The sequence below is a fragment of the Aulonocara sp. 'chitande type north' Nkhata Bay genome, linkage group LG4 (genome assembly GCF_057382095.1).
Source record: "Aulonocara sp. 'chitande type north' Nkhata Bay isolate Kocher_YH1m ecotype deep benthic linkage group LG4, A_spYH_male_GT1.1, whole genome shotgun sequence".
NCBI lineage: Eukaryota > Metazoa > Chordata > Actinopteri > Cichliformes > Cichlidae > Aulonocara > Aulonocara sp. 'chitande type north' Nkhata Bay.
Genome location: NC_141347.1, coordinates 27,960,999 through 27,988,507, shown reverse-complemented (window position 1 = coordinate 27,988,507; position 27,509 = coordinate 27,960,999). Strand labels below are relative to the sequence as shown.

Sequence of the window (27,509 nt, the reverse complement as noted above, 5' to 3'; positions counted from 1 at the left end):
TTGCTTAAAAAACACCAATTGTATTCATTTAAATGCCACAAGTGCATTTTTCCTGTAAATACAGAAATCGCCCACATTTCCTCACTTTATGACTCATAAAAGGTAGTTATCAGCTGTTTTTTTTAATAAGCATCAGCTCATATTGAATGCATCTGCAGCAGAATATGCAGCCTGTTCACTTTGTCATGTCAGCGACTATGAAATCTCGACAGCTTGTCATCTGAAGCTTCTCACTGGGCTCCTATTTTTATTGCAGTCACAAGGGAAAAAAACTGGCACAGTTCCTCTCTGTTTACTGTGCGCATAAAAGATATGTATGACTGTATGTATGTCCTCATGCATGTAATTGTTATGGGAACCGATTCTGCAGTCAGAAGTCAAATCAACTGAGTAATTGAATAAGACATGTTAAACTTCCCTTTAGTCCAGCAATGCACATTTCATGAACCCCAAGAATTGTATCACTACTGGTGTGGAAGCAGAGAGGGCTTACACAATCCATTCATTGTATAATTGCATTCTTATAATTGCGTCTTTTGTCTGCTGCTGAAGCCACACAGAGCACCTGAGTAAGTCTGTTTCAAACCATCAGTCAACTGTTCTATTAGCCTGTTGTTGGTGAGCTTGATGATAAGGTTGAAAATTATCACATGAGAAGAGGGTCTTAGTCAAGATTCTGCGAATATGCTAGTGTGACCTTAGATACTAACAGTTACTAATCAGATAGTCTAAAAGTACTTATTCTGAACGTTGCCTGCTGATGTCACTATCCTGAACAGTAATATCGGATAAGCTTTTTTGATGCATTCATTGAGTCGCCACTGACTTTTTTTTAGGATACTGGTTAGGTTGTTGTCACGTGCTACACAAAGCTGAAGTTGCACGCATGCATTTGGCCTCATAGTTGTTTTGAGTTAACCCTCAGTAGATATGTAAAAAAAAACATGTGGATGTTAATCTAACCCTAAACAGGTTTTCATTATTTTGGTGATGGATGCTATAAAGTCAAAATGCTGCATGGTCAACATATAGTTTGGGCCATGAGTCTGTTCTTTCCTTTCCTATTAAAAGTGGTAAAAATCTATTTTTTATTACATTGCTGGTGATTTTTGATTAGAAAATCAGATAACAAATATGAAGTGAAACTAATTCAAATAAATATCATTTTATTGGGGGGAAAAACAAGATTTTTCTAATGTTAATGTGTTAAGGCCCCTCCTCTACAACACACTGGATACTTGTATTGCCAGCATTATGTTAAAGTGGATTTATAAAGGTTTCACTATACTGTGTGTTTAATGCACAGCTAACTTTTTTTATGCAGGATTATTTTCTTTATGAATTTATTTTTAGTCATTTTATATTCCACTAATACTTTTCTAAAATGTTTTGAGGAAGATCTGTTGAAGCTGTTGAAGCAAAGATTTGTTTTTCAGTGAATGTCTTATAGAGTAGTTAGCCTGCACAGCTGTATTTTAAATTACACAATCAAAGCAAAAAAGAAATCGATATGAACACCAGGGCTTTGGTGATGCTGATGACTTCTCTGAGGACATAGCCCAAAAGATGAAGTTCTGATAGCTGAGTAGTTTTTGTAAAGGACTGAAACATTGTTACCACTCATGTTGAAAATATGCACTCTACTCTGTGTGATTATAGCTAGAAGCTGGTGTACTGTTACTGTTATGAGTAATGATTGATAAAAATGATGGGAATTATTGAGTGAATTATTTTGGTTTCTCAGTTAGAGAATGCCAAAAAATGACTTTAAAATTAAGCAGATATTTAAGAAAAGACCTCTAAAATAAATTGAACTTAATGACATTTGAGTTGTATGTGAGATAATAAGCATTTTGTTTTTCACACCCACTTTTTTCGGTGAAGAAAGCTGAACATTTCTTTTATCTGCATACCACAAGAAAGATAAACCATACGCATCTATTTGTATTTCTGCTTGAGGTTTTATTCAACTCTGTCGCTGCCCAATTTTAATTCTTCCCAACATGTTTTTTTTTTTAAAGTAGATATTCTTCCCAACATGTGGGTTTGTGTAAGCAGAACTATAAAACTATGTTATAGTGGTTGACTTGTAGATGATTCTCTGAGTTAAAACCTTTGGCATACTTAATTTTTTACTCCAATGCATTTGCCTGTTTGCAAGTTCGAACTGAAACTTACTTTTCTCCCCTGTGGATGGACTGTTGTTGCATTATTTCATGTTTGAAAAAGCATGCAGTTTTTTTTCTTTTTATGTCATTGCTGAAGTTTTTTCTCACCATAGCTGTGCCCTTTTATCTGACTGAATTAGGTTATTGTGCTGATTTAATTTCCAGAGGGAATCACATTGGTGGAAGGAAACATGATTTGCTAATTAACAAATGTCTCCTGGCATTTTCAAGTAAATGACAGAGCTCCCAGAGGCTTGTTAACACTCAAGTTTTGATAGAAATGCAAACTGTAAACAGTAACTTGTGCAGGATGGATTGAATTAAGTGAAAAGAAGAGTGAACAGCAAAAGGATTTACTTTGTGGACTAAAATGCTGGGGCACTTATAATCCAGGAGGGGCCACCTTCTCCTCCTTGAGTTGCTCTGCGTTGTAAACCCAGGTTTAGAGCTCTCCTGCTATTGAGTCAGCAGAACGTTGGTGACTTTTACACAATGTATGCCTCCACACTTTACAACCCCAACTCTGGTCAAGCTGCTGTGGTTCCTAAACACTTCCACTTTGCAATAATACCATTTACAGTTGATCATCAAATATATGACAGTGGGACTGGAAGTCAAAGATTAAGAGGTGTAAGTGTGTACAGGGAGTGCAGAATTATTAGGCAAGTTGTATTTTTGAGGAATAATTTTATTATTGAACAACAACCATGTTCTCAATGAACCCAAAAAACTCATTAATATCAAAGCTGAATGTTTTTGGAAGTAGTTTTTAGTTTGTTTTTAGTTTTAGCTATTTTAGGGGGATATCTGTGTGTGCAGGTGACTATTACTGTGCATAATTATTAGGCAACTTAACAAAAAACAAATACATACCCATTTCAATTATTTATTTTTACCAGTGAAACCAATATAACATCTCCACATTCACAAATATACATTTCTGACATTCAAAAACAAAACAAAAACAAATCAGCGACCAATATAGCCACCTTTCTTTGCAAGGACACTCAAAAGCCTGCCATCCATGGATTCTGTCAGTGTTTTGATCTGTTCACCATCAACATTGCGTGCAGCAGCAACCACAGCCTCCCAGACACTGTTCAGAGAGGTGTACTGTTTTCCCTCCTTGTAAATCTCACATTTGATGATGGACCACAGGTTCTCAATGGGGTTCAGATCAGGTGAACAAGGAGGCCATGTCATTAGTTTTTCTTCTTTTATACCCTTTCTTGCCAGCCACGCTGTGGAGTACTTGGACGCGTGTGATGGAGCATTGTCCTGCATGGAAATCGTGTTTTTCTTGAAGGATGCAGACTTCTTCCTGTACCACTGCTTGAAGAAGGTGTCTTCCAGGAACTGGCAGTAGGACTGGGAGTTGAGCTTGACTCCATCCTCAACCCGATAAGGCCCCACAAGCTCATCTTTGATGATACCAGCCCAAACCAGTACTCCACCTCCACTGGCGTCTGAGTCGGACTGGAACTCTCTGCCCTTTACCAATCCAGCCACGGGCCCATCCATCTGGCCCATCAAGACTCACTCTCATTTCATCAGTCCATAAAACCTTAGAAAAACCAGTCTTGAGATATTTCTTGGCCCAGTCTTGACGTAGCAGCTTGTGTGTCTTGTTCAGTGGTGGTCGTCTTTCAGCCTTTCTTACCTTGGCCATGTCTCTGAGTATTGCACACCTTGTGCTTTTGGGCACTCCAGTGATGTTGCAGCTCTGAAATATGGCCAAACTGGTGGCAAGTGGCATCTTGGCAGCTGCACGCTTGACTTTTCTCAGTTCATGGGCAGTTATTTTGCGCCTTGGTTTTTCCACACGCTTCTTGCGACCCTGTTGACTATTTTGAATGAAACGCTTGATTGTTCGATGATCACGCTTCAGAAGCTTTGCAATTTTGAGACTGCTGCATCCCTCTGCAAGATATCTCACTATTTTTGACTTTTCTGAGCCTGTCAAGTCCTTCTTTTGACCCATTTTGCCAAAGGAAAGGACGTTGCCTAATAATTATGCACACCTGATATAGGGTGTTGATGTCATTAGACCACACCCCTTCTCATTACAGAGATGCACATCACCTAATATGCTTAATTGGTAGTAGGCTTTTGAGCCTATACAGCTTGGAGTAAGACAACATGCATCAAGAGGATGATGTGGACAAAATACTCATTTGCCTAATAATTCTGCACTCCCTGTATAAGGATATGTCTCCAATCAGCCCTCTATAGTTTGGGTACTTTGATGTGTTTTGGAGATGTTTTTCCAAAGACGTATGTTTTTTAATTTAAATGCAAAGTTATTACCAAACACATAAGAGAGGAAAAAACAACAAAATATTTTCTCTGTTAAGTTGTTCTGTCCTTTTATGCTATCATAAACATAACGCCCTGGGTCTTAGTTCTTTGCTGAATTGATTCATCTCCTTTACTTATCCAGGTTTTGAAAGATGAGCATGAGTGTGTCACATGAGCGTAGGAAAGGCCACAGTTAAAGAAATTTATTTGCACAGAGTGTAGAAATTGTGTGGCGTAAATGAGTTTACTTGTAGCAGATTGATATTATTGATATTATTTAGTTAATATACACACACACATTTTCATATCTTAGTGAGGACATCTCATTGACATAATGCTTTCCCTAGCAGCTTAACCTAACCATAACCATCAAAAATGAATGCCTAATCCTAAACCTCAGCCTAAATCTAATCATAACCTAATTGTAACCCTGACACTAAAACCACATTTTGAGTCTCAAAAATGCCTTCAAACTCATAGGGATCCAATGTCAGCATTATGTCTTAATGAATTGAGAGATACAGTTTCACTGGGAGCAAAAGTAGCAAATCATCTAGGTTTTAAGAATGTGTAAGCACAAGGCAGAGTTTAAATGAAACATTACTTTAATGTTGACACTATAATCACACTTCACTTCTGTACAGCTGGAGCGCATTTTTAACAGAAGGTCCCAAAAACTGCAATGTGTGTGATATCAAAGTGGTCTTTTGACATAGCTCAAAGGTTCTTCTGTGTTATGATACCATCTGGTGTGGTGTTTGAGAGGGGTGCGTGTGTGTGCGCGCGTGTGTGTGTGTGTGTGTGTAGAGAGGGGACAAGTATAAATTAGGAACAAAAAGACACAATGTGTGACAGTGTGTGCGTGTTTTTAAAGCACCAAAACTGCTACTGTCAACTGAGCGCTCTAGAAATGTTTCTGTGATTATGTGCTCGTCACTTTTAGTGCTGCCACAGTAGGCCCTACCATATGTCAGGTGACTGTCTTCCTATTGCAAAAGAAAAAGTCAATGAGAAAACAAGTTATAAAATGTTTAATGTGTAAATTTTATTACATTTGTTCCTGGAATGTTAGTGAAGTCTATTAAAGCCCCAGTCGAACAGGCCTAGAGTCCAGTCAATGACCCTCTGGCAACCTTCCATTGATAGGAAGGATAGCGCTCACTGGAGGTCGTTGAGAGTCGCTTTTGGTTGCTAGCAGTTTGCCGCGGTCACTCATAGTGTGGGAGGAAGATGTCAACTTATCTACAAATGTCTGTAAAAGTTGTGACTATTGGCTAAAACCGGTACAACTTTTACTTTGAAGGCAAAGTACTCCGTTTCAGTTTTTAATTTGCTGTGCACTTTTTCAAGTTTCATACAGTTTTTTGAGTAGTTGGCAAATATTTGCAGACTAGGCAGTCTTTGTAACCAATTTCACCTAGTGACTGTCAGAAACATCCAACAACCACTCACCAAATGGTCGGGGAATAAATATTTTCCTTCAGTAACAGCAGGTTGTCAGGTGGTCACTGACAGATCTCCAGGCGTGTGTGACTTAGGCTTAACTACAGGTGATTATTGTACATGTGTGCCTGTGCTGTCTTGTAGAAATCTTGTATGAACATTAGAGCAGTTGCACATACAAGGACACTGTCATGAACCTTGAACCACAGTGAAACATTACTGGATTCAAGGTTTTGCAGGGCACCAACAACATGGGAACTGCAGTTCACAACACAAAAATAACATATGGAAAACGTTCAACGAGTTGCTCAGAAACTTCCCAGTACATGTTAACCACTTCAAGAAAAAGTTCATTTTTTAAAAACAAAGTAACCCTGTACTGTACATAACACATGACAGATAAAAGATAAAATAGGTACTCAAATGCATCTTATGATAATGAAAAAACAGCGATCAAACAAATTGCAGTTATCATTGTGAACAACACTGTTCATAGGAGCGTTCTTTTAATCTTTACCAATGCTGCAGTCCAGATGTGTATTGGTCACATTATGCTTTAACTGGCAGTATAACAGTAGAGCTTCATGATTAAATGTGATGTGCTGTAGTTAAATATACAGTAAGTGATTTAAACAGTATTGACGAGGTAATAAAACATTCACGAAACAAGAATAGTCAAAGATTGTGACTACTCAGTATTGATTAAAAATCTCAACTGACCTTTGAATACTGTGATTATCAGATCAGGTGATTGCTGACACAGTTGATTAATAAGGTGACATGATAAGCTAGTTCAGCCCACTAGATATGTGTAATGGAAAATAGTGCATAAAGTTTGATTGGAAGTGTGTGACAATACGAACAACTACCAAAACACAACAATATGCATATTTTCTGGCCTTGTTATATTTTTTGTTTGGTAAGATGTGGACTCGAGAAGACATAAATATATCTTTACACTAGCAGTTCCCACTTCCCACTTGTGTGGCAGCTCTGAGAACATCCCTGTCCTCAGCTACCTCAAATAGTCAAATGCATGAGTAAGACTTGCATGGAGGCAGGCGTGAATGTCCTTTTGTATTGCTTGGCTGTGAATTCAGCGTAACAAATGATCAACGGCACCTGAAAACCCTGTTTATTAAAAACCTTTTGCCATGTACGGTAAAGAAAAAAAAAATTCAGTGTATGGCAAAAATGTTCCTATTGATTCAGACCTGACTTGGAATATTTCATTGTAGTTCAAAAACACCTTTGAATACCCACTTACATTGCTTCACAAGAATTTTACATTCATTCTGATTTATTATTGGCCTCTAACAGTCAACTAATATCACTTGTATTTAGACTATCCATACCACGTACATTCTTTAAATGTCAAAGTTGGGATTTAAGTCACAAAAATAACATGTTAAAAAACCCAAAAGGTTCAACTATAATGCAAACATTTAAATTACTTTTGTTGGGAGCATAATACATTACTAAGAATAAAACCAGTTTCCGCTCTAATGCTGGGTTTTCAAGTACAAGATTTTCTAGGATAATCACACATACTGATACCGCATGAGGGTCTATTACACCATGACAACACTGGTTTGATTACGCCACAGCTACTGAATGTTTCTCCAAGTTGTACGTCAGTATTGACATGGTTTTCTTTCAAAGTAAGACAACCACAACTTTAAAAAGGGAAACTACGTCAAATTTAAATGAGTCTTAAGTCATTTAAGTAAACATCAACACTTTTACAAACTGATTCATCTATGCTTTATCAACAAACACAGCTTTTGAAAATAGACGGGATTTTGGAAACAGATTGATTCTCCCCGTGAAGGGATCTAGTATGTAAGGTATGTTTGGCAGTCTGGCATCCACAATTTTCAAGATATCATGTTCAAATGGTGTTTGATAGCAGATACCAATAATAGCTCAAGCTAATTTAATTCTGGTGAAAATCAGATCAAGCTGGAGTTACGCTCTCTGAGTGCTCTTGTTTCTGATTGTTTTTCCTTTTAAATAAGTACAGCTATTATCTTGCCCCAGTCCCAAAGGGCTCCCACCGTTTGCTAGGGAAAAAGTTCTCCAGCTGGTTGGTGAGCGGTTGCTGGCAGTCACTATAAAATCAATTGCTAAAACCTCTTTCATGTAAGCCTTGAGATCAGACAGTGATCACCTGGCTACTAGGGAAAAGTTTGTATTTTGCGATGAGGAAATGAAGCTGCTAGAGGTTGCTAGCTGTTGCGAGTGTAGAATTTGCCACAAAGAAGTTTTTGATTTGGCACTAAAATCCTGTAGTTTGCACGGAAGATGCCGGCTTGTCTGTGAAACTGTGAAAAGAGCATTGCAAATTTTAAATGGAGACCCTTCGCATTTAAAGTAAAAGTTGCGCCTCTTGAAACACCTTTTTTTTTGCAGCAATTAGGTTCAACTTTGAAGGTTATTATCATCCGTTTCCAGTTTCAGACATTTTCAAATTTCACTACAGCTCAAAGTATAGTAATCGTTTCCAGGCAAGTCGGTGTATTTCATGCAAAATACGGGTAACTGCAACAATCGGCTAGAGGTCAAAGCATTTGCAGAGAGGTGTCCAGAGCAGCATCCTTTTTTGTGACCAATTTCACCAGTCAACAGCTGGTTGGGGAATTCACAGTTTTCTCTGGCACCCTCCAGCTGCCAGGGTTTCTGTGCCTGTGTGAATAAGTCCTTAAGTTGGACTTTAGAGATATTTAGTCTCATGTGAGGTTTTAGATTATCTCATATTCAGAGTATGGTACAGATTAGTATAGACTGAAAATACAAACCCTGGTCCCTGCAATTGGTCCAACTGCCACTGGATATTAATCCGTACTCTTAACACATGAACAGTTCCCAACATTTTTAAACACTATTCATTATCTAGTGAAGCATTTCATAAAGATCCCACCAACCACAGGCTATTCCACTCTGATTAGATAAACATAAACCTCTTTTTTTTTTTTTTTTCTTAATAGAAGTTACATAATACGCTTTTATTTTAAGGTCCTTTCAGTAGATACTGGCGATAGTACTTAATGTGTCACATCTCATCACTGTACTATAAGTTATGTAACTTTAGCAGTTTGATTATGTGAATATTAAACACAAAATATTCATTACAGTGCCCATCTGAGGCACGGTGTTAGATACAGAGTCCTGTCAAAGTACACTTCACCTCGTGACAGTGTCATAAATGTTATCCATTACAAAGACAGAGCCACATACTACAGTTCACACTGCTTTCCTGTAACTACATCTGGAGTCTGCAGACTCATTATAAGCCTGACGATTAGGCAGTCGTTCATACTGTCACTTCTGTCTTGCTGTTAGTGACATAGTATGGTTGTGGAGGCATGTAGCGAATGGTGTCCAGCTCCTTTTCTGTGATGCAGAGTTTCTTTGGGCCATAGCTCTGTCGGAGTCCCAGTGTGTCCTTGCTTTCCCAGGATCTTAGCACGCCTGGACTGGGAGCACTGCTGGCGCTGTAGTACAGTGACTGGGAGCTGTGGCTCTTGGAGCTTTTATACTTGTGTCCATTCTGCTTTGACAGCTGTCTGGGAGGGCTGTAAGGATTGCTCGGCTCTGGCTCCATATCCACACCTTCCATTGGAAGGCTACCTTTGGCTGTCATCTCAATCACTTGTCGACGGTTGTTGTGAAAGCTGTCATTAGCTTTCTCCGCTAATAAACACAAAAATAAACAAGAGATTTATTGTAGCAAAAAGTGTGTGCGTTTGTGTCATCATCATATATTAGACATTGTTTACTAAAACAATAAATATATACAGAAAGAAATCTTTGATTTGGCAAAAGTGATGCTGTAATTGGCACAGACACACACACAAGCATATCCTTGCACCAGTGAAACACAAATCATTGTTGGTATAGCTCATATATTCGGACCACAGAGCCTCTTGTGTGCACACAAGATGCATCACATCACCATCCCCTCATTCATTTTTGTTTTGATTGCTCTTGATTGTCTCCTGTTCCTGCTCTCATTTGCTAAGATTTGCTCCCTAATGATAAGTTCGTTTGACGGCACTTCAGTGGATTAGCGGCGAAGAAGCATCAGCTGCTTGTGCCATCACAAAGACTGCGAGCAGTGATTGGACCTCGTTTCACGCATGCTGATAGCTGTCATCTCTCCCATGCTCAGGTCCGTCAAACAGAGCCAATTGATTTCAATGGAATCTAAATAAAGCATTGCACTTCTGTGTTAATAGCATTATGCACAGATCTACAAATACCATCACTAGAGACTTGGATGTGATCGGGTCAAATTAGGACTATTTGTTTGGAATTATTTTTTCCTTCAGTAATCAATGTGATAAGTAGTTGGTTAACTATAGTTCATTCAGATTACTGATAAGGTTAATATAATACAGTGGGAACAATACATTTCAAAACTGAGGTTTTGAAGTTGGAGTTTATTGCTCTTGAGGATATATGAACACACCAATCGAACAATAAAAGATACTTGCTAAATACATACCACTACAATATTGTTACTTAAAGTGGAACTGAGAAGTGATTTTCTTTTCTTTACCCTGACATTAAAAGCATGTCAAAAGATATTTAAAAAGATATTTTTAGCCACGTTTCTAAGTAGTACTATTTTGACAGCTTCTATAATTTCTTGTTTAAAGTGCTGCTTGTCCAGGAACTGGCTGTAGACTTTCCAAAATTAGCCCATGAGAAGAACAACAAACTTGCTTCTATAAATAATCTTTCAGTTCCCCTCGCTGTTGGCATTGATGGACGGTGGATTAAATCACAAGGATTTCTGACAGCAAGAGACTTGATAGAGATTCAAACCAACTATTCTCCTTTATAATAACAAAAAAGCACTTGTAAAGTTTTACCGCTGTATTATGTAAGTAGTATCCTTGGCATGTAGATAATAATCAAATAAGAAAAGCTAGATGTATTAGATAAATTGTTGATGTTAAACTAAAAAGAGAGAGATGTCATCTTACTCTTTTCTGTCTGTTGATATGAGCAACTTTTAACACCAATTTTATTGAAATGCCAAAGAATATTTAATGAAGATTTTCATCCAAAATCTTTGCCTCATTAACTTCTGAACTTGCCCTCATGGTTACTCATATGACAGATTGTTTCAGCTCACTCACCCTGACACTCATTATAGATCCAGGGAAATCCTCATTAATTATGCAAATTGCATTTATATCTGATGTAAGATCCTACCTAATAAAATCAAACAATGAATTTCAAGTGCTTTTTCACCATATGTTTTTTTGGTTTGTGATAAACAACCTCTTACCCACAGCCTTGAGTGTGGTGTACTTGTTGAGATCCTTTGGGTCCTCATATGGGCTGATTATTGGTCCCACACCTGGATATGGCTGACTTACCAGAGTTGGTACATGAGCTGCATTGTTCATCTGGTTGCTCTCTAAAGAAGGGCAATCAATAGTTATTAATGCAGAAACTGAATTACAGTTTCCTCTTTAAGTGCATTTGTAAGCAAGATGTCAACAAATTTAAAATGAGTCATAATAACACAATAGCTTTATTACTGTAGCAGTTTTCAAAACACACAGTTTCATGGATGAAATAGACATTAAAAAAATGTACATTTCTACAAGCATGCAGTCGATCATGCGGCCTTCCATTTCTTCATTCTTCCATACATGCATTTGCTCTGAGCTATAGGCAAAAATTAATGCAATAATGGAACAGATTAAGGAAATACAAGCCTATCTATGTGAGCGCATTGCAGCCGTTTGAAACGAACTACTGATTCAGGTGAGCTGATTAGCTGAGAGGGGCTGATCTAAAGTTGAGGCGCTACAACCTCAAAAGTATGGTTGATCAGGTGTTTACAGAGGACCAACTGCTGGGAAAATAAAATTCCATAATGCCTTGCCTTGGATGTAATTTACATGTAAATAATAACATTTCAATATTGCCGTCAAATGAAATTTAGAATCAGTGTCGGGGAACAAAAACAGGAGTGATGTGCAGGTTTTTAAGTTTTTATTAGCAGCTTAGCTTTTGTGTTCTGTGCTAACTGAAGACGGGCTAGTGGCTAGGTTTGATCTTATCACTGATAATAAGTAACTTTGCTTTTGCTACACGCATTAGCTCTTTCGACATATTTTGACATAAATATGAAACAGAAATTACAAATGTTGGGTTTTTTTCAGAGTATGTTTAATTCAAGTGTACTAGTACTAGAAACTGCAATTCCTCTAGTGGCCATGCTATTAAATAAATAGCAAATTAGTCCTTACAGACAGACAGCTCAATCCAAAAGTGTTTTGTTTTGGTCTCTATGGATAGTCGAAGGAGCTTGGAAAGAAAAGTGTCTGGACTTCTTTAAGTTTCCTTGAAGACGTTTCACCTCTCATCCGAGAAGCTTCTTCAGTTCTAAGAGCAACAGGTGGAGAGCCCCAAAAGAGGAGTGAAAGAAGCCATCTATGTCCACTGTGAGCGACCATCTTTGAACAGAGGCGGTGGCTTACAACACCAACTGTCGGCCATCTATAATCCACTTATGAGATCCCTTCCCAGACGCCTTAACGCCCACTCACATCCTGGGCCATTTGACCTCAGTAAATCACATGATAGGGTGGGGCCAGGTTTCACCTGAAAACTTGGCTGATTGTGACCCACACCCGTTTTCGCGCCCTGGCTCGTGTGATTAGGTAGAGAATCAACAGGGGACACTCCCATAGGGTTTAAAATCTGGGACTCTCCACCAGTTGCTCTTAGAACTGAAGAAGCTTCTCAGATGAGAGGTCAAACGTCTTCAAGGAAACTTAAAGAAGTCCAGATGCTTTTCTTTCCAAGCCCCTTAGACTACAATGACCTGGTTGACTGAGAACCTTCACAGACACATCTCCATGGATAGCTTCTTAGATAGTGATTTTGATACTAGAGTTAGGGGCATGGCTACTTTAAAAGGTACTTGATCATGTTTCCGCAGTGCTTTTTTGAGCTTTATGGTTTGCAGTGTGGTATAGTCTGTGCACAAAGTTTATGCTTCAGGTTTTATGAATGAAATTTTTGTATTTTATTCACTTATTTAGTCGTGTCTCAGTCAGCTAGTGATGTTCAGTGATGTCAAACTTCCAAAAAACAAATCAACTGTCCAGATGTGAACATATAGGCTAAAACATGAAGTGTTTTCTTTGACCTGCTAGTGTCACTTTCCTTTAAGTAGCCTTTTCTTGGGGAGCCAGCTGTAGAGCTGAACTGCGCTTTGTAAAACCATCCTAATCGTATAGTAGACATCTGGTAAATTAAGGGGTGCACAGCAGATATACTGGCCCCCTGCCTACTGGCATGACAGAGCAAACAGATGTTCAGAGTGTCTACTCCTACTTTAGATTGGAGAACGTACCAATTCACAGCCGGCTGTTTGAGGACTGCGCTGTGTGCTGTGTTGAATCTGAGTAGAGATATCAACATGCTTATGGTTGTACATGTTGTGGACAGTTTTAATTAAATGTTTGTTTATTATATTTATTTAAGTTTACAAAGTTTAAAATGCAATGATTCCTTTAGCCCCATTGGTCTAGAATACATCTCATAAAAACAGATCATTAATACAGAAAATGGGTTAATTAGGCTCCTATTCCCCACTGGTCAGCAAGAAACTTTATTACTGTGCTAATTAATTCAGAAAGTCTCAAATTATCAATGCTGTCTCATGAAATGATGCAGAGGACAGCTGCAACAGATACTTCACCATAGACAAGGGGAGGGTATAATTAGTACGAACAGATTTGGGGATTTTAAATAGCAAAGGATTAGTGGTGCCACAGTGGTCGTTATATTATAAAAATATCTATATATCAAGCTTTCCTTTCCTGGGACTTAACTTATTCAGTTCAATAAAAACTAAAGATCATCTGTGATCAAGGACATTTTACAGTAGTTCACTAAAACAGAACTAAAAAATTAAAACTAGTTGTAAAAAAAGTTTTTAGTTAACTAAAAATATTCAAAAAGGCAAAAGGTAACAAAAAAATAATATTTTGTACTTGCAAAGCTAATTGAAACAGGAAACAGTTATATTTCCGTTTTTGTCTTTGTCAGTGTGGTCAAATTTTTCAACAAAATGAGCATCAGGATGACAGCATGACATAAGAGTCCAATAAAGTCAGTGGAAACAAATCAATACAAATCAATATGTGACCCTCAACCTATGAATTAGAGGTTTAAGGTCATGGTCTGAGCAGGAGACTTCAGTAGAGATGTGAGTTGACAGTCCAGTCCTTGTACCTGCTCATTTTCAAGTCACTGTTTTTACTGTTAGTGAAGCCAGTTAACACTGACTTATGAATCATTCAGGCATAAGAAAGACACCTAAGTCAAGAAATGACATGGTATTGAATGTGTCCATAGCAGATAACTTAGCAAAGAATTTTAAATGGTCTTTTCTTTCAGTCGTTTGGCACTTTTTTATCAGCAGCCTGTTGCAAGGAAGAAACAAGTAATTTCCTGTACAGTATGTCCTCAATATTTTTAAGGAAACTGAAAAAGTGGAGGTCAAAACATTAGTGGTGACAAGTCTAATAGAGTGATGAATCCAAATGTACCAATCTTCTCAAATTTGGGGTCATAGGAGGGCTAGAGCCTATGGATGGATATATGGGTTCCTGTTCCAAGCTGACATGACTTTGTTTTTTTCAAAGTGTACAAAACAAGTCAGGAGAGACGTACAACAGTGAGCGTCTGCAGCTGCGGTGGAGGCTCTGTCAAGGTTTAGCTGTTGGGGGATATGCTGGAATTATGAACGCAGAAAACTATCATCAGATTTTGATCCATCATATATTACCATTTGGAAAAGATCTGATGCAGTTTCTTCACTTTTCACCATGCCAATGACTCCAAACACACTGCTGGTGCAGTAAAACTGTCCCTGAATAGAAATACACAATGGAACATGATCAATCATGGACTGGTCCTGAAGACGTGAAAACGGAAAACATCAGTGTTGGTGGTGAGGGTGAGGATGTAGGTAGGAGGGAGGACTGCGAAGCTGTCGGCAGCCAACATTGTAGATGCCGTTAAAATGATCTTTTCTTGGTAAAAGAAAAAAGAAACCACTGTTCTGTGTGATGACTCAAATGACAGGCTCTCAAACACATCACAAAAGAGCACGAGGTCTCAAATACCATTGTCCAAGTGAAGACAACCATATTGACCATCTGTAAAATAAGGGGAGGAAGAAAAGGTTCTACAAGACAGAAACCTGGTCCTGTTTCAGTTATTCACTATCTCGGGCCAGCTTAACAACTAGCCTATTTTATTTTTACGGGATGTTCCTCTATTAATTCTGCTTATCAAATTCAGGGTCCTGGGGAGGAGCTGGTGGATGGATAGATGGATGCAGGAATGGATGGGTTCCTGTTTCAAGCTGACATGACTTTGTTTTTTGCACCTTAAAATCCTATGAGGCAGATTATTTATGTATGTATGCATTTATGTATTTATTTATATTTGTCTCCCCTACCTTGAAAACTGAAAACATCAGATGGTCCCATTTCAAGTTGTTTTAATAACCGGAATAAATTTTTCCCCCAAGGTGTTCTTTTTAAAAAAATGTTTTTTCATGGGCTTAGCAGGTATTATTACATCATGAGACCCTGGTGTTAAAGTAAAACTACAGTATAATGGCCATCCTGTAGTTTGTGTCTTGTTTTGTCTGTCCATATGCTTCATGTACATGCTTCATAATTCATAGTTGTCCATGTATGCAAATAAATATTCTCTCGGTCTCTATGGATCGATGGAGTATAAACGCTTTAAACGGACTGTGCCATGCTTCCTGCTACCTTTAACGTCACCAAGACCTGGTTTGGTCATGAAGAGAAAACAGTGAAACAGTGGAAGAAAGTCCAGCCACATAGTCACTGCTGGTAAAAATAGTCAAAACGTTAATACATTTAATCAAATCCCTACATTAAATCTGTCTGGTTTAAATTGCTGTCATACTTTTTTTCTGAGCTTATTGACCTGTTTCAGTTTCATACAGTTGTTGTAAGTGGGCCAGCCACAGAGGCTCTCATTCAGCCTGATCTTGTTAAATCTCATGGATTAGAACTTTTGCTTTCATACCCAGAAGTTACTTTACTTTTAATAAAAGCAATCGGTTTACTCTTTGACATACATGTTAAATGACATTCCTCAATTAAATATAGTTCCATGTAGTGCAATTTTCTTTTGGATAAGCTATTATCTGTGGAAAACTGTCCATGCCCTCATTTGTTGGGCCACAGTCTCAGGCAAGTTTGTAAGTGATACCATTTGAGCTGTTTCACCTGACTTCTGTTTATCTGATACTCCAGCCAAGGTCAAAGTCTAGGTATCTGCTTAAAGGCAGAGACCACTGAGAGTAAATATTTTAATTCCCATACTCTGAATGCTTTGGTAAAACTGTCATTTCAACATTTGTCATAAACATTTGATCTTTTCTGTGTCTGGAGGTCTCGAGTAAATCAAATTTCCTCTTGAAAAATGGACACTAAAATTGAAACTGGGAGCTGATTTTTTTTTTTAGCATCTGATGTCTTTTTCAGGATTCCAAACTCAGCATCATTAAACTGATGTACTGGTGTGTACTATTGATTATCTTCCTCTTTATTGCATATTTTACTCTGATTGAGTGCCATTTGAGCTTGCACTGTTGTTGTAGTCACGGCTTCTGTGTCAGCTGCTGGTGGAAAGTAGGCCACTTCTGAAGAGTTGTAAGGTTAAAGACTCAATGGTTGATGCGGGAAATAAGTGAGTTAACACTCCAGACACAGACACCTCCCTGGAACTCATAAAAGATTTAAGAGAGTATTTTGGGAGCTGTATGCCCCAGAATAAATGGTACAAGGAGAAGTTTTGCTCTTATTTACAGGCACCCTACTTTCAAGTTGGTAATGAAAATATTAATTTCTTTCTGATTGAATATCTTGACGTTTCTACCAGATTTATGAAAATTTGAATTACCAAACACATTTATATATTTATTTCAGTTTATGTATTTAAACATTTGTGTAAATTACTTGATCAAATTTGAGCAGCAGTTTTCATTTAGGCATGTAGACACTGTGAGTACAACCTGACCTCCAAATAGCAGCTCATATGCCAATCATTACAACCAAGATGCAGAAGAGCACTTCTGACCGCACAACACAAATGTTGAACATTGAAGTGGATAAGCTACAGCAGCAGAGAACCACACTGGAAATGGTCAGTTAAGAACAGGAAACTGAGGCTACAATTCACACAGGATCATCAAAACTGAACAACAGAAGATGGGAAAATGTTGCCTGATATGATGAATCTTGATTGCTATTGTGAGATTTGAATGGCAGGATCAGAATTTAGTGTAACTACCAGTCAAACATTGATTCACCATGCCTCATATCAATAGTTCAGTCTGCTGCTGGTGGAGTAATGGTATAGGACATATTTTCTTGGTGTAGTTTTGGCCCCTTAGTACCAACGGAACAACATGTAAATGCCACAGCCTATTTCAGTATTGCTGCTGACCGTGCCAATCCCTTTATGACCACCGTGTACCCATGTTCCAGCAGGATAATACTTCATATTACAAAGCTCAGATCACCTCAAACTGGTTTATTGAGCATGACAATGAGTTAACTGTACTTAACCAAATCTTTAAAAGAGCACCTTTGGGATATGATGGAGTGGGAGATTTGCATCATAAATATGCAGCTGACAAATTTGCAGCAACTGTGGGATGCCGTCATGTTAATATAGACCAGAATCACTGAGGAATGTTTCCAGCACCTTGTTGAGTATGTGCCAAGAAGAATAAAGCAGTTGTGAAGTCAAAAGGGGGTCCAATACTAAGAAGACTGACCTAATAAATTGGCCAACGAGTATGGTTTAGTCTGATAATTATTAAGTGAGGATTACTTAGTGTACAAAGCTTCATTGGTTTTTTTGTTTTGTTTTTTTAACTAAAGGCATTAAAAAACTTTGTACAAACTCAGATATTGAAAACATGGTGAAGTTAAAAGTTAGTTAACTTTTGTTAGTTTTCTTAACATTTAAGTACATATAGTGCTGTGCAAAAGGTTGAGGAAGTTTAGGTATCATATTATGTAATCAGAGAAACATTTTATTGGTCCCAACTGCATTTTGCATCAAGACAGCACCAACCACAAACCCACAGCCAAAATTATGAAGCTCTATATTCAGTGACGACAAGAACAAGGAGTGCTGCAGCAGATGGTATGGCCCACACAACGCCTGAGCTCAACATCATGGAATCAGTCTGGGATTACATCAAAAGACAAAAGCAATTAAGACAGCCTGGATACACACAGAGACTGATAAGTTCTAGAGTATACTTGGGACATCCTATCCACCAGTGTACCTGTGAAAACTGGTGATGTTTTACAACTGAAGTGTGTTCTAACATTAATTTAATTTAGGAATGGTTTTTGTATCTTAAAGAGATTTTTTATTTACAATAAAAGTTGTAAAACAAACTTTTTACAAAAAAAGTTTGCTTACTGTAAATTATAACCGCTCGTGTTTTTCAATGCTTCCTCGCTTATATTTTTTTATTAAATCTCCAACAATCAATTTGAATGTAATAATTTGTTATTTAAAAAAAAACTGAGCTCAGCAACATAAACAAGAGATTCACACAGAGACTGGTACGTAAGTAAGTAAGTAAGTGTGGAATCCTTTCCATTGTAAAGAAAAGACACAGCAAACAAGACTCACTATATTTGACTCTACTATAAAGAGATGACTTTATGAGTGCCAATACAGAGGACTCACCCCAGGTTGCAAGAACATTTCATAATTCTCAAGAAAATCCAGATTAAACTTAGTAAATAAAATGTGCATAAACATCTGCAAAACTCTGAAGCAACATTCTTAGGACAGATGCAGCAAAGATCAACCTGTACAGGAACTAGGGGAAAAATATGGAAAACGGACTACGTGATGCATGGCTATGTATAGTTTCCTATGCCAGTGAGTCACAGGTGTTTACTGATGCGATGGAAGACAGGTGCAGCTCCATGAATTTGGAAATGCTCTGAAAAGCTATTATTTTTGCCGGATGCAGTAAAGTTGACTGGAATGTGTGTCACAGTACGAATGAGGAACCCAAAATATACTGCAGAAGCAACCTGAAAGATTCAAGGCCAGGAAATGTAATATTTGTTAATGGTCTGCAGAGAAATCCAAAGTAAAATCCTTGAAAACAACATCAGATTTTATGCAATCACTGGCTGCAAAGGATTCATGATAAATTATTATATTATATAAAAACAATTATATAAATAAAGAAATAATTCCTCAACAGTTATTACAATATAATGGTTTACCCCATCATGTGTACTTTAGATTCTGCACTTTAAGATCATATTAAGCTCATATTAATCTCATAATGGCAACGCTCCTCAGAGTATTGGCCAGTCAGCTATAAGTGAGAATCCACAACTGAACTTTCTCTCACCATCCAAATAATTTTTCAGGTCACTATGTAGTCACATAGTAATCATCTTCTTTGAGCCTTCTCTACGAGTTTCAGAGTACAGCATGTGGCAGGCGGAAATATAACTATAGGTACACTCTACATTTGGTAGCTGTTTCTCAGCTGCTGTCATAAGTAATGCTGCTGAAATACATTTCTATCTGAAAATGAGGAAATGGGCTGTCATGCACCAGTGGAGTGTTGGCACTGAGTGGAGACTTTGTTCTCACTGGCTGACTGCCTGGAGTAAAAAGAGGCCACTCTTCACAATTACCCCCATGTACTCGGATGTCCAGCAGGACAAAGATATGATAGTCCCGGTAGCCAAAGAAGCCCTTGTCATAAAGACAGTGTTGCTGGTGTCTTAAGGAGAATAAGAGCTCATAGCCCAGTTTAACAGATTTCTATTATCTTTGACAGGCAGCAGATAAAGACGGGTATCCTACGGAGATTTACACCTCTATCTGTAAAATACAGTGGCTTGGGCATGCCACTAGAAACCACAGCTGTACAAGATGGGTACATGTGTCAAAAAATACCACCTCACCTCATGTAACCTTCCAGGGTTTGCTGTCAAGAAAACAATCATGACTCTTCTGTTGCCACCTCAATTACACAGAGTCCTTGTCATAAATTTCTAAGCTGCTGTGCTCTGAAATGGCATGTGCAAGGTCACAAAATAAAAGCTGCAACCGTCTTCTCCTCAATATAGTTAAAAAGTAGAGACTAACTGAATAAACACAAATCGTATTAGCACTTTTGTTGTTTCTTTGTTTTGCTTTGTTTGGTTGGTTAGTTATTTGTCCTGTGAATGCAGACATCTCACTTCAGTTTCAAAAATCCCCTTCTGCCTTGAAATTGTATGAATGCACTGATGTATAAAAATACACTTGTACGTGACACATCACGCACAGCGGTCTTGTGTTAGCAATATTAGCATGATTGGTGTGATTGCATAACATTTCTTCAGCCTTTTAATACACCTGATTGCTGCTATTATACTATATTTTAACTCTGTAATGCCAAGTGTATTATGTTTGATACATTAGTTTTTGTGTAAGTTTTTGCGATGTCTACAATCAACAATGTGATTTTTTTTCACAAAAAAATTAAATAAATTGCACAACACATTATAAAGCAATAAATTGCACAAAAATGCCATATGTAGCATATTATATTATATATTTTTTCATAAGGTTCAGTAAGCACTCTAGTTTAAAAAGGAGAATTTTCTGGCATTTATTTTGTAGTTGAGGCTTTACAGAGATTTAAAGAGATTTAACTCGTGCTTGTAAAGTCCTCCAGACCCTCTCTCTGTTTGTCATCTAAAAATGAATGAGAACATTTATTACTATTCATCACTCATCTGTGATCATCTTGGATTTATGTCTCAACATCTTAAAGTTGACAAGTATGTGCTAAGACCTAAAAGATTTTCTTTCTAATCACAGAATTCATGTTTTCACTAATTAGAAACCCTTGCAAAATAATAAGGGTGCACTTGCTGCGCCCGTAAATTCTACTGAGAAAGTGCAAGTGTCTGGGCCTCATTAATGATAAATTAACAAACTGGTGATTTTTATTTCCACCTGAATTTTTTTTTTTTAATTAAGAGAAACATTTACCATAAAATGGCAGAGCATCCCTCATTCTTTATTTGAATCAGAACCTAGCTTAAATCATGTTATTTCTTTTACCTCTAACTCATACTTCCCAGTATATACTGTATAATATTGGACCTAATCAGTATCATGTCAGTGTTTATCCTAAGTTAAGAGTTTGGAATTTACTTTTTAAAAGTCAGATGTCTGGCTGTAACAGCTTTTCAAAAATGAGTGCTGTTTGACTGTGTCTGTAAAACCTTTTTTATTACAATGGCATTTGCCATAATTATCCATCTCGTTGGGGCGTGGGGGTGCAAAGAGACCTTTACTGGCTGTAGCTGTTGAGGCAGAAAGTAGGTTGGCAGTAAGCAGGTTAGCATTAATAAGAACTCCTTTCTGTCTGCGTGCATTTGTGGGTGTGTGTAGGCGTTGGTGCTGACGAATGAAAGAATCACGGTGCAATATAATGGCCGTGGCATACAATATGTTTTGGCAATGGAAGAGCTCAAGGTTGTCAGTATGAGGGTATGACTAATATGTTCGCCAGGCTTGAGGATATGGGATTTTTTTTTCCCCCTGCTTCCGATACTTCCGGTTCCGCACATTTAGGCCAAAAAGAAAACAAAAAACATACAAAGCTCACAGTTTCATATTTGTATTTGAAACAGTTAAGACCTTCGAGGGTGAGCTTTGTGGTACAAAGCAATTAGTCGCTGAAAGTGGGAATTTACTAGAATTAAAAGCTTATGATGGCAACATGAGTTAACAGATATTACCCATCCATCCTGTGTGCTCAGATACTGACACTGACACAAGTTAAATTTTTTTTAACTGTTTACTGAAACATATTTCAATTATAGTATATAATGGACATGTACATAATTTGTAGACTCTTAGCTTTCCTTTGGAGGTATCCGCTTTTGAAATTGGATGAAGGTTTTAGGAGTTTTAGCTCCTTAACTTGTGCCACCCTCTTTTTACAGGGACCAAAGTATTTGGACAGTTGACTCAAAGGCTATTTCATAGGCAGGTGTGGGCAACTCCTTTTTTATGTCATTATCAATTGAGCAGATAAAAAGCCTGGAGTTGATTTGAGGTGTGGTGCTTGCATTTGGAAAATTTTGCTGTGAACAGACAAGATGCAGTCAAAGGAGCTCTCCATGCAAAGTGAGACAAGCCATCCTTGAGCTGCAAAAACAGAAAAAACCCATCTGACAAATTGCTACTGTATTAGGAGTGGACAAATCTAAGGTGCCGCACAGCAAGAAGGTCCTGAGTTCAATTCCACCATCAGGCCGGGGTCTCTCTGTGTGGAGTTTGCATGTTCTCCCCGTGTTTGCGTGGGTTCTCTCCGGGTACTCCGGCTTCAATTCAAATTGCCACTAGGTGTGAATGTGCGAGTGAATGCGAGTGTGAATGGTTGTCTGTCCCTGTGTGTTAGCCCTGCGACAGACTGGCGACCTGTCCAGGTTGTACCCCGCCTTTCGCCCTATGACAGCTGGGATAGGCTCCAGCGCCCCCCGCGACCCTGAAAAGGATAAGCGGAAGCGAATGGATGGATGGAAATCTAAGAGAGCACTGGTGAACTCAAAAGACCTGGACATCCACAGAAGACAACAATGGTAGATTGTTGTGAAGAGAAACTCCTTTACAACAGCCAACCAAGAGAACAACATTCTCCAGAGGATAGGCATATCGATATCCAAGTTTATCATGAACAGAAAATACAGGGGGTTTACTGTCAGGTAGAAGCCACTTATAAACCTCAAGAATAGAAAACCCAGATTGGACTTTCCTAAAAAAAAAATATTAAAAATTAAAATATTAAAAAATATATATATTAAAAATCCAGCACGGCTCTGGAAAAACATTCTTAGAAACCAAGATCAACCTCTACCAGAAGGATGGCAAGAAAAAAGTATGGAGAAGGTGTGGAAGAGTAAAATACTGCAGAGGCAGTGTGATGGTTTGGGCGTGCGTGGCTGCCAGTGGCACTGGGACACTAGTGTTTATTGATGATGTGACACAGGACAGAAGCAGCCAAATGAATTCTGAGGTGCTCAGAAACATACTGTCTGCTCAAATCCAACTAAATGCACTCAAATTGATTGGGTGGCATTTCATAATACAGATGGACTGACCCAAAACATACAGCCAAAGCAACCCGGGAGTTTTTTAAAGCAAAGAAGTGGAATATTCTTGAATATTCAAGTCAGTCACCTGATCTTAACCCAATGGAGCATGTGTTTCACTTGTTGAAGACTAAACTTTGGATAGAAAGCCCACAAACAAAGAGGAACTGAAAGCCACTACAGTAAAGGCCTGGCAGGGCCATGAGATCAAGACTTCAGGCTGTCATTGGCAACAAAGGGTTTTCAACCAAGTATTAGAAATGAACATTTTATTTTCAGTTGTTTAATTTGTCCAATTTCTTTTGAGCCCCTGAAAAGAAGGGATTGTGTTCAAAATCTTTTAGTTCCTCACATTTTTTATTTCATATCATCTTTTTGTTCAATACACTAAATAAAACTGAAAGAATGCCCTTCAACTACATCTGAGTTGTTTCATTTAAAATCCACTGAGGTAATGTGCAGAACCAAAATTAGAAAAACATTGTCTCTGTCCAAACATGTATGGTCCTATGATATGTATGTGCATGTAAGTAGATATGTATGCGGCTACTTACGGAAACTGTTAGTTGTGAGTCTGGTTTGTATGTTCTCATAGTGCAGACCGAGTCCAGCGTCGTCTGTATGTTCTGAGGCAGGATGGCGGATCACATGTGCAAGAGCTCTGAAAAGATGAAGAATGTGAATATGAACACATACATGAAATACGTGCAAAAATAAAATATAAGTAAAGATCTGTTTAACATGTTATATAATCCATAGCCAAATCTACTTGGGGTTAAAGTTGCAAAAATGGTTTTCATCAACTTTTCAGGAGACAATTCACAGTACTAAGGTCGCAGGCTTTGTTTCTGCAGTTTTAAGAAATATTGCAGCCAGTGATTGTTGCTCTTCTAAACATCTGCAACACTACTCTCAAGAGACAGACTGAAAAATAACTGAGGCTAAGTCATTCCAACTTTTAGTTCTTGAAGAGTTAAAACACTGGATCATATCTTGAAAGCAAATCTTTAGACCATGTTTGCTTCCTTAAAGCTTCCACACGTTACATCCCACATGCAGAATTTTTCTCTTTTAAGTCTTAGTCCTTGTTTGGCATAAACCAGATGTCATCAGGGCTTGGAGTTAGGTTGTCAACACTGCTTGTCAGAAGGTCGAATATCTTCACACACACACCTTTCCAGCAGTGTATTGGGGAGGGTTGCATCTAACTATTTCTGTAACATTCGCACTCATTTCACAGCGTGACCGCCCTGCTGTGCAGAGGTGAGAAAGGAGATGGGATTTGATCTTCTCTCTCTATCTTGATTTTTTTTTTCATTCTTGAAAATAACAGAACTATTTGTGTCATTTTATTGTAAACAAACACATGCTGCACTGATAGATGTGAGGGAGGTCTTAACAGAAAATATCTGCTGCTCTCCATTAAATTAAACTAAATGCACCTTACTCTCTACAGCTGTTGGCTTGGAGAATCGTTATACACCTAGTTTGATTTTAACTACAAACCTCTAAACCTTGATGATATTTATGGATGTGATGTTTTCACATCAGCAATTCTGTCCTCAAACACATCTCACACTTCTCACAACTCTTGTGGTAGTTCCTGCTGCAGTCTCCAGGACCATGTTTTGCCATGAATACACAAATAGACTCACAAAGTGAAAAGAATACTAGCGCTGCCTCTGTAGCTGTCAAACATACATGCAGAGGACAGGGTCTTTGCAGACAGATACACAAGCACACTTGTAGTGGGAGATGAAGTGAAGATTACGTTGTTGTTAAAAAAAAAATACTCGAGATTTTACGAGCTATACACATGCATGGATTTTGACTAATTGAGGCATTGAGGGTTTTTTTTCCTAATTTCTTTTAAATAGCTATTTGTCTGTGGTACTCATAAATGGAGTAACTATGTTTTTAGGGTGGTCTGCCTCTTGCAATTATGACGCATGAAAAAAATTGTGAATTGCATTAAATCTTACAGTAAAATCCACTTAGACTCATTCTCAATCAGAATTTAGTAAAGGTTACTATGACCTCACCTCTTTCCTATTGTTCTCTTTAAGGAAATTTCTACAAATTGGGTAGAAGGGTTGATTCAGTTGAGGCTTACAGATTACCTTGTAAGTCAAGAGTGTACTTCCAATAAAACATAGATTTAATGGGATACATTTGTGTTGAAAAGTCATCAACAAACATAGGTGTAAACAGACACAAGCGGTTCGCTGATGGTGATATCCTGGACTGCTCCTTAAGTCTCTCAGAAGGTCGTTCTTCCTTTAGTGCAAAATCACTGTGAGTATATATAGAGCATCAGCCCTGCATGTGTTTGTGTTTGATTGAAAAGCTGTAAATACTGCAAGCAAATAATGATGCAAGGCATAAGTCCCATTATAGGTCACCGGCTTGGTTTCAGTTGTAATGTACTGAAAATAGGCAGAGACCTAGTTTTCCAAACCCAATATAGATTATATCCATTTTTTTGTATTTACCATCTTCAATCTCGCTATAGATAAAGACCAAAAAGCTAACATTCAGCTTTATATTCTGCTTTATAACATTAACAGACTTAAGAATGAGGAAGATGTTTCTAAAGTCCGTGCGCTACCTCGGGTTGATAAGACTCATTTAGCGTGTATTTAAACAGAATCAATGTCCATATAAAAATAAAACAACCTGTTGCTTTGACTCGTTCTTGATATAAAGTTGGAACATTCTTTCCATACTGACGGAATTTGTCTAACTTGGGGGCTTTTAAATATTTAGACAGATTAAAAACAAAACAAAAAGTCAGAAACTGTAATCCAGCAGAACCAAAAGTTATTACATTTGTAGCTCACCTTGACATGTTTTCTCTGTGTGGACGCTGCGTCTTTTCCAAACCAAGCTTGGTGAAAATCCCTATCAGTGCCATAATGGCCACGACCCCGCATATGACATAAACAATGAGGTTGGTTTTATCCTTCGCGGACTCGAGCGCTACGTCCACTTTTGGCGGAGGTCGCCCTGTCATCATCCACGGTGGGGTGTCGTAGTTCTTACAGGTGGTCTGGTCCAGTCGGGAGCTTTTAAACGCGCAGCAGAACCTGAAGCCACAGGTGCCGCAGCAGTACAGGTAGCTGCCCGTCCTGCACACGAACGGCGGATCCCACTGGCCCATCACGTCGTAGTAGCCACGGCACTTGTCCTCCACGTGTGGGGTCTCCGTGACTCCAATCTCAGCCTCCATTGAGTCGTTAAATCCGGGTATAATATAGTCATCGATAGTTTGACCGGGTTCGCCCTCCGCATCGCACACCATAACTTTCACCAGAAAGTAACCGAGCAGCAGCTCAGTGCCCCGCATCATTGCTCACTTATTCCGCCCTGCTTGACGCCCTGGCGCGCTCTCACAAACTCGCAAGCATCTTCCAAGGAGATGAGATACAGCCATGCGTAATCGGGAAAAGGCTGATTCCAACCTCCATGCGTAAAAACAATATGCCACTCTGTACTTTTTTCTTTCCTTTAACAACAACAGCAAAACGATTGTTGTGGAAAAAGCAGTTCAGACACCCAAAGGGTCGCTTATAGTAGTAAATAGTTGGAGAGCATCACCGAAGCTGTGCCCCTGGCTGCGCTGGAGGGTGTCACACACCTCTGAGGCTGCTCCACTCCACAAAGCCGTCAGAGACAGAGAGAGTGGGAGAAAGACAACGCAAAGGACCCTATGAGCATGTGAATTGGGGGAGAGAGCGAGAGAAGGGAGAGAGCCAATGGGAGAAAGAGAGAGCGATGTGCAATAGCGCTAATTACAAGCCGTGACAGCCCATTATTATCGGGTTGTGTCGTAAAATCGTCTGTAGGCTACAATTCGTGATCCACATCAACCAAAAAAAACAGTCATTCCAAGCAGTCATTTCCAAGTTTAGTTGGCAGGGCTTTGATGTGTAGAAGCAAACGGTGTTATTATTGAGCAACTTAGTGATGTCTGCACAGCAGTGCAATGATTGATGGTTAATGAGAAATCATAAAGTAAATACGTTTTCAGGGAAGCTCAGCCAGTGTAAAAAATCTACACAATATTCTGTATATGAAAGAATTAAAACAAGTAGCTTTTCACAGTCAATTTTATTTTGTCCATAAAGATAAATGATACACAGAGTGTGTTACATTGTTTAGTCGACAGTTCTGATTAAAAAAGTGATGGCATCCATTCAAACCTCTTTCTTGTTTAGGCGTAAGGTCATGTTGAAACAGCCGTGACCTTTCAAGTTGCACCACGAAAAAAATGTCATTTGATCAATGACAAAAGAGTCCCAGAAATCATGCATGGGAAATTAGATTTAAATCATTTTCATCAACACACAAATGAGGTTCTAAT

The 27,509-nt window shown here is 38.4% G+C and overlaps 1 protein-coding gene across 1 annotated transcript; it reads right to left on the bottom strand.

Moving 5' to 3' along the window:
- Nucleotides 1-5,079: 5,079 nt before the first annotated feature.
- Nucleotides 5,080-26,804, bottom strand: shisa9b (shisa family member 9b). Its single transcript, XM_086289641.1, has 4 exons — nucleotides 25,987-26,804; nucleotides 23,701-23,807; nucleotides 11,209-11,340; nucleotides 5,080-9,602 (listed from the first exon to the last, which is right to left on the bottom strand). Exons 1-4 carry the CDS (start codon nucleotides 26,493-26,495, stop codon nucleotides 9,223-9,225), a joined length of 1,128 nt encoding a protein of 375 aa, XP_086145767.1. The 5' UTR covers nucleotides 26,496-26,804; the 3' UTR covers nucleotides 5,080-9,222.
- Nucleotides 26,805-27,509: the final 705 nt, after the last annotated feature.